The following is a 7,226-nucleotide window of genomic DNA, read 5'->3' as shown; positions in this document are numbered from 1 at the left end:
CAGGTGAAGAATAACCAAGCCCCTCCCTTCTACTAACCATCAACATCCAGGTCAGGTAGCAGACAGGTGAAGAATAACCAAGCCCCTCCCTTCTACTAACCATCAACATCCGGGTCAGGTAGCAGACAAGCCCCTCCCTTCTACTAACCATCAACATCCAGGTCAGGAAGTAGACAGGTGAAGAATAACCAAGCCCCTCCCTTCTACTAACCATCAACATCCGGGTCAGGTAGCAGACAGGTGAAGAATAACCAAGCCCCTCCCTTCTACTAACCATCAACATCCGGGTCAGGTAGCAGACAAGCCCCTCCCTTCTACTAACCATCAACATCCAGGTCAGGAAGTAGACAGGTGAAGAATAACCAAGCCCCTCCCTTCTACTAACCATCAACATCCGGGTCAGGTAGCAGACAGGTGAAGAATAACCAAGCCCCTCCCTTCTACTAACCATCAACATCCAGGTCAGGAAGTAGACAGGTGAAGAATAACCAAGCCCCTCCCTTCTACTAACCATCAACATCCAGGTCAGGAAGTAGACAGGTGAAGAATAACCAAGCCCCTCCCTTCTACTAACCATCAACATCCGGGTCAGGTAGCAGACAGGTGAAGAATAACCAAGCCCCTCCCTTCTACTAACCATCAACATCCGGGTCAGGTAGCAGACAAGCCCCTCCCTTCTACTAACCATCAACATCCAGGTCAGGAAGTAGACAGGTGAAGAATAACCAAGCCCCTCCCTTCTACTAACCATCAACATCCAGGTCAGGTAGCAGACAGGTGAAGAATAACCAAGCCCCTCCCTTCTACTAACCATCAACATCCGGGTCAGGTAGCAGACAGGTGAAGAATAACCAAGCCCCTCCCTTCTACTAACCATCAACATCCAGGTCAGGAAGTAGACAGGTGAAGAATAACCAAGCCCCTCCCTTCTACTAACCATCAACATCCAGGTCAGGTAGCAGACAAGCCCCTCCCTTCTACTAACCATCAACATCCAGGTCAGGAAGTAGACAGGTGAAGAATAACCAAGCCCCTCCCTTCTACTAACCATCAACATCCGGGTCAGGTAGCAGACAAGCCCCTCCCTTCTACTAACCATCAACATCCAGGTCAGGAAGTAGACAGGTGAAGAATAACCAAGCCCCTCCTTTCTACCAACCATCAACATCCGGGTCAGGTAGCAGACAGGTGAAGAATAACCAAGCCCCTCCCTTCTACTAACCATCAACATCCGGGTCAGGTAGCAGACAGGTGAGGAATAACCAAGCCCCTCCCTTCTACTAACCATCAACATCCGGGTCAGGTAGTAGACAGGTGAAGAATAACCAAGCCCCTCCCTTCTACTAACCATCAACATCCGGGTCAGGTAGCAGACAGGTGAAGAATAACCAAGCCCCTCCCTTCTACTAACCATCAACATCCAGGTCAGGTAGCAGACAAGCCCCTCCCTTCTACTAACCATCAACATCCAGGTCAGGAAGTAGACAGGTGAAGAATAACCAAGCCCCTCCCTTCTACTAACCATCAACATCCAGGTCAGGAAGTAGACAGGTGACGTTGTGTCCCTCTTCAGGGAACTGGTTACAGTCTGTGTCCTCCGGCCACTGAAGACCCACAATACCCAGCACAGACTCACAGCGCTCCTTCGAGCTCCGACACAATGACCTGCAACGACACATAGATTATACATACAACACACAGATAAACATAGATTATACATAAACTCAGCTAAAAAATAAACGTCCTCTCACTGTCAACTGCGTTTATTTGTCAGCAAACTTAACCTGTTTGGGAAAGGGTGCAGTATTTTCACATCCGGATGAAAAGCATGCCCAAAGTAAACTGCCTGTTACTCAGGCCCAGCTAGGATATGCATATAATTGGTAGATTTGGACAGAAAACACTCTAAAGTTTCCAAAACTGTTAAAAATAATGTCTGTGAGTATAACAGAACTGATATGGCAAGCGAAAACCTGGAGGAAAATCCATCCAGGAAGTGCCATTATTTTGAAATGGGTGTTTTTCCATTGAAAGCCTATCCACCATTTAAAGGGATATGACCCAGATTGCGTTCCCTATGGCTTCCACTAGATGTGAACAGTCTTTAGACATTGTTCCAGGCTTTTGTTCTGAAAAATGAGAATGACCAGTTTGAATGAGTGGACAGTGGAAAGTTCCAGAGCTGTTTGGTGTGCCCGACCCGAAAGCGTACCTTTCGTTGTTTTTCCTTTATATTGACAACGCTATTGTCCGGTTCAAATATTATTGATTATTTAGACAAAAAACAACCTCAGGATTGATTATAAACATCGTTTGACATTTTTATACAAACTTTACTGGTACTATTTGGATTTTTCATCTGCCCGCGCCAACAAAACGGAGGTTTTTGGACATAAAGAGGGATTTAATCGAACAAAATGAACATTTATTGTGTAACATGGAGTCTTGTGAGTGCAACCATATGAAGATCATCAAAGGTAGGTGCTTAATTTTATCGCCATTTCTGACTTTTGTGACTCCTCTACTTGGCTGGAAAATGTTTGTAATGTTTTGTGTGCTGGGCGCTGTCCTTAGATAATCGCATGGTATGCTTTCACCGTAAAGCCTTTTTGAAATCTGACACCGCGGCTGGATTAACAAGAAGTTAATCTTTAATCTGATGTATAACACTTGTATGTTTTATGAATTTTTATGAGTATTTCTGTTTTTGGAATTTTGCGCTCTGCAATTTCACCGGATGTTGGCCAGTTGTGCCGCTCGCGGGACACCTTTCCCAAACAGGTTTTAAAATGTGTAAATATTTGTATGAACATAACAAGATTCAACAACTGAGACATAAACTGAACAAGTTACACAGACATGTGACTAACAGAAATGGAATAATGTGTCCCTGAACAAAGGGGGGGGGGGTCAAAATCAAAAGTAACAGTCAGTATCTGGTGTGGCCACCAGCTGCATTAAGTCCTGCAGTGCATCTCCTCCTCATGGACTGCACCAGATTTGCCAGTTCTTGCTGTGAGATGTTACCCCACTCTTCCACCAAGGCACCTGCAAGTTCCCGGACATTTCTGGGGGAAACGGCCCTAGCCCTCACCCTCTGATCCAACAGGTCCCAGACTTGCTCAATGGGATTGAGATACGGGCTCTTCGCTGGCCATGGCAGAACACTGACATTCCTGTCTTGCAGGAAATCACGCACAGAACGAGCAGTATGGCTGGTGGCATTGTCATGCTGGAGGGTCATGTCAGGATGAGCCTGCAGGAAGGGTACCACATGAGGGAGGAGGATGTCTTCCCTGTAACGCACAGCGTTGAGATTGCCTGCAATGACAACAAGCTCAGTCCGATGATGCTGTGACACACCGCCCCAGACCATGATGGACCCTCCACCTCCAAATCGATCCCGCTCCAGAGTACAGGCCTCGGTGTAACGCTCATTCCTTCGACGATGAACGTGAATCCGACCATCACCCCCGGTGAGACAAAACTGCCACTCGTCAGTGAAGAGCACTTTTTGCCAGTCCTTTCTGGTATTTATAACAGTCTCTACTGTCTGGTATTTATAACAGTCTCTACTGGTCTCTACTGTCTGGTGTTTATAACAGTCTCTACTGTCTGGTATTTATAACAGTCTCTACTGTCTGGTATTTATAACAGTCTCTACTGTCTGGTATTTATAACAGTCTCTACTGGTCTCTACTGTGTGGTATTTATAACAGTCTCTACTGTCTGGTATTTATAACAGTCTCTACTGGTCTCTACTGTCTGGTGTTTATAACAGTCTCTACTGTCTGGTATTTATAACAGTCTCTACTGTCTGGTATTTATAACAGTCTCTACTGGTCTCTACTGTCTGGTGTTTATAACAGTCTCTACTGTCTGGTATTTATAACAGTCTCTACTGGTCTCTACTGTCTGGTGTTTATAACAGTCTCTACTGTCTGGTATTTATAACAGTCTCTACTGTCTGGTATTTATAACAGTCTCTACTGGTCTCTACTGTCTGGTGTTTATAACAGTCTCTACTGTCTGGTATTTATAACAGTCTCTACTGTCTGGTATTTATAACAGTCTCTACTGGTCTCTACTGTCTGGTGTTTATAACAGTCTCTACTGGTCTCTACTGTCTGGTGTTTATAACAGTCTCTACTGGTCTCTACTGTCTGGTGTTTATAACAGTCTCTACTGGTCTCTACTGTCTGGTATTTATAACAGTCTCTACTGGTCTCTACTGTCTGGTGTTTATAACAGTCTCTACTGGTCTCTACTGTCTGGTATTTATAACAGTCTCTACTGGTCTCTACTGTCTGGTGTTTATAACAGTCTCTACTGGTCTCTACTGTCTGGTATTTATAACAGTCTCTACTGGTCTCTACTGTCTGGTGTTTATAACAGTCTCTACTGTCTGGTGTTTATAACAGTCTCTACTGTCTGGTGTTTATAACAGTCTCTACTGTCTGGTGTTTATAACAGTCTCTACTGTCTGGTGTTTATAACAGTCTCTACTGGTCTCTACTGTCTGGTGTTTATAACAGTCTCTACTGTCTGGTATTTATAACAGTCTCTACTGTCTGGTATTTATAACAGTCTCTACTGGTCTCTACTGTCTGGTATTTATAACAGTCTCTACTGTCTGGTATTTATAACAGTCTCTACTGGTCTCTACTGTCTGGTGTTTATAACAGTCTCTACTGGTCTCTACTGTCTGGTATTTATAACAGTCTCTACTGGTCTCTACTGTCTGGTATTTATAACAGTCTCTACTGTCTGGTATTTATAACAGTCTCTACTGGTCTCTACTGTCTGGTGTTTATAACAGTCTCTACTGGTCTCTACTGTCTGGTATTTATAACAGTCTCTACTGGTCTCTACTGTCTGGTATTTATAACAGTCTCTACTGGTCTCTACTGTCTGGTATTTATAACAGTCTCTACTGTCTGGTGTTTATAACAGTCTCTACTGGTCTCTACTGTCTGGTATTTATAACAGTCTCTACTGGTCTCTACTGTCTGGTATTTATAACAGTCTCTACTGGTCTCTACTGTCTGGTATTTATAACAGTCTCTACTGTCTGGTATTTATAACAGTCTCTACTGTCTGGTATTTATAACAGTCTCTACTGGTCTCTACTGCCTGGTATTTATAACAGTCTCTACTGGTCTCTACTGTCTGGTATTTATAACAGTCTCTACTGTCTGGTATTTATAACAGTCTCTACTGGTCTCTACTGTCTGGTGTTTATAACAGTCTCTACTGTCTGGTGTTTATAACAGTCTCTACTGGTCTCTACTGTCTGGTATTTATAACAGTCTCTACTGGTCTCTACTGTCTGGTATTTATAACAGTCTCTACTGGTCTCTACTGTCTGGTGTTTATAACAGTCTCTACTGTCTGGTATTTATAACAGTCTCTACTGCCTGGTATTTATAACAGTCTCTACTGGTCTCTACTGTCTGGTGTTTATAACAGTCTCTACTGTCTGGTATTTATAACAGTCTCTACTGTCTGGTATTTATAACAGTCTCTACTGGTCTCTACTGTCTGGTGTTTATAACAGTCTCTACTGTCTGGTGTTTATAACAGTCTCTACTGTCTGGTGTTTATAACAGTCTCTACTGTCTGGTATTTATAACAGTCTCTACTGGTCTCTACTGTCTGGTATTTATAACAGTCTCTACTGTCTTGTATTTATAACAGTCTCTACTGGTCTCTACTGTCTGGTATTTATAACAGTCTCTACTGTCTGGTATTTATAACAGTCTCTACTGGTCTCTACTGTGTGGTGTTTATAACAGTCTCTACTGTCTGGTGTTTATAACAGTCTCTACTGTCTGGTATTTATAACAGTCTCTACTGGTCTCTACTGTCTGGTATTTATAACAGTCTCTACTGTCTGGTGTTTATAACAGTCTCTACTGTCTGGTGTTTATAACAGTCTCTACTGGTCTCTACTGTCTGGTATTTATAACAGTCTCTACTGGTCTCTACTGTTTATAACAGTCTCTACTGTCTGGTATTTATAACAGTCTCTACTGTCTGGTATTTATAACAGTCTCTACTGGTCTCTACTGTGTGGTGTTTATAACAGTCTCTACTGTCTGGTATTTATAACAGTCTCTACTGTCTGGTATTTATAACAGTCTCTACTGGTCTCTACTGTGTGGTGTTTATAACAGTCTCTACTGTCTGGTATTTATAACAGTCTCTACTGTCTACTGTCTGGTATTTATAACAGTCTCTACTGGTCTCTACTGTGTGGTATTTATAACAGTCTCTACTGGTCTCTACTGTCTGGTGTTTATAACAGTCTCTACTGTCTGGTATTTATAACAGTCTCTACTGTCTGGTATTTATAACAGTCTCTACGGTCTGGTATTTATAACAGTCTCTACTGGTCTCTACTGTCTGGTGTTTATAACAGTCTCTACTGTCTGGTATTTATAACAGTCTCTACTGGTCTCTACTGTCTGGTATTTATAGCAGTCTCTACTGTCTGGTATTTATAACAGTCTCTACTGGTCTCTACTGTCTGGTGTTTATAACAGTCTCTACTGTCTGGTGTTTATAACAGTCTCTACTGTCTGGTATTTATAACAGTCTCTACTGTCTGGTATTTATAACAGTCTCTACTGTCTGGTATTTATAACAGTCTCTACTGGTCTCTACTGTCTGGTATTTATAGCAGTCTCTACTGTCTGGTATTTATAACAGTCTCTACTGTCTGGTATTTATAACAGTCTCTACTGGTCTCTACTGTCTGGTATTTATAGCAGTCTCTACTGTCTGGTATTTATAACAGTCTCTACTGTCTGGTATTTATAACAGTCTCTACTGTCTGGTATTTATAACAGTCTCTACTGTCTGGTATTTATAACAGTCTCTGCCGGACTCTACCGTGTCTTGGTTCTGGTACTGACCTGCAGGGGGGCACCCTCTGGTGTGTGTGTGAGTCACACTTGGGGACCAACATGGTACAGGCGAAGAACATGAGGTATTTATAACAGTTGGTCTGAACCAGGGCTGGGAACAGAGAAGACTCCCAGGAGACAGCGCTCTCGCTCTGGGTCGCGTGGCCAAGGTAGTTAGGGTAGGTGGTACTGTTGTAGGGCAAGTTCATACACAGCTCTAGAGTAATGGGCTCACAATGACCTGCGGGGCGAGAGAGGGGGAGGAGGGGGAGAGGAGGGGGAGGAGAGGGCGAGGGAGAGGAGGGGGAGGAGGGAGAG

General features: G+C 43.3%; 1 protein-coding gene across 1 annotated transcript in view; it reads right to left on the bottom strand.

Annotated features, from left to right (window-relative positions):
* The window catches only part of corin (corin, serine peptidase), a 165,288-nt gene that overhangs the window by 17,455 nt on the left and 140,607 nt on the right, over positions 1-7,226 (bottom strand). The window contains exons 11-12 of the mRNA XM_071334237.1: positions 6,918-7,149; positions 1,523-1,665 (exon numbers count right to left, since the gene is read on the bottom strand). Coding sequence (XP_071190338.1) covers positions 1,523-1,665; positions 6,918-7,149 — 375 coding nt within the window. The remainder of the gene's footprint in view (positions 1-1,522; positions 1,666-6,917; positions 7,150-7,226) is intronic.

This window comes from Salvelinus alpinus, chromosome 11 (genome assembly GCF_045679555.1).
Source record: "Salvelinus alpinus chromosome 11, SLU_Salpinus.1, whole genome shotgun sequence".
NCBI lineage: Eukaryota > Metazoa > Chordata > Actinopteri > Salmoniformes > Salmonidae > Salvelinus > Salvelinus alpinus.
The sequence above is the reverse complement of the archived record's forward strand: the minus strand, read 5'-3'. Positions and strand labels throughout refer to the sequence as shown.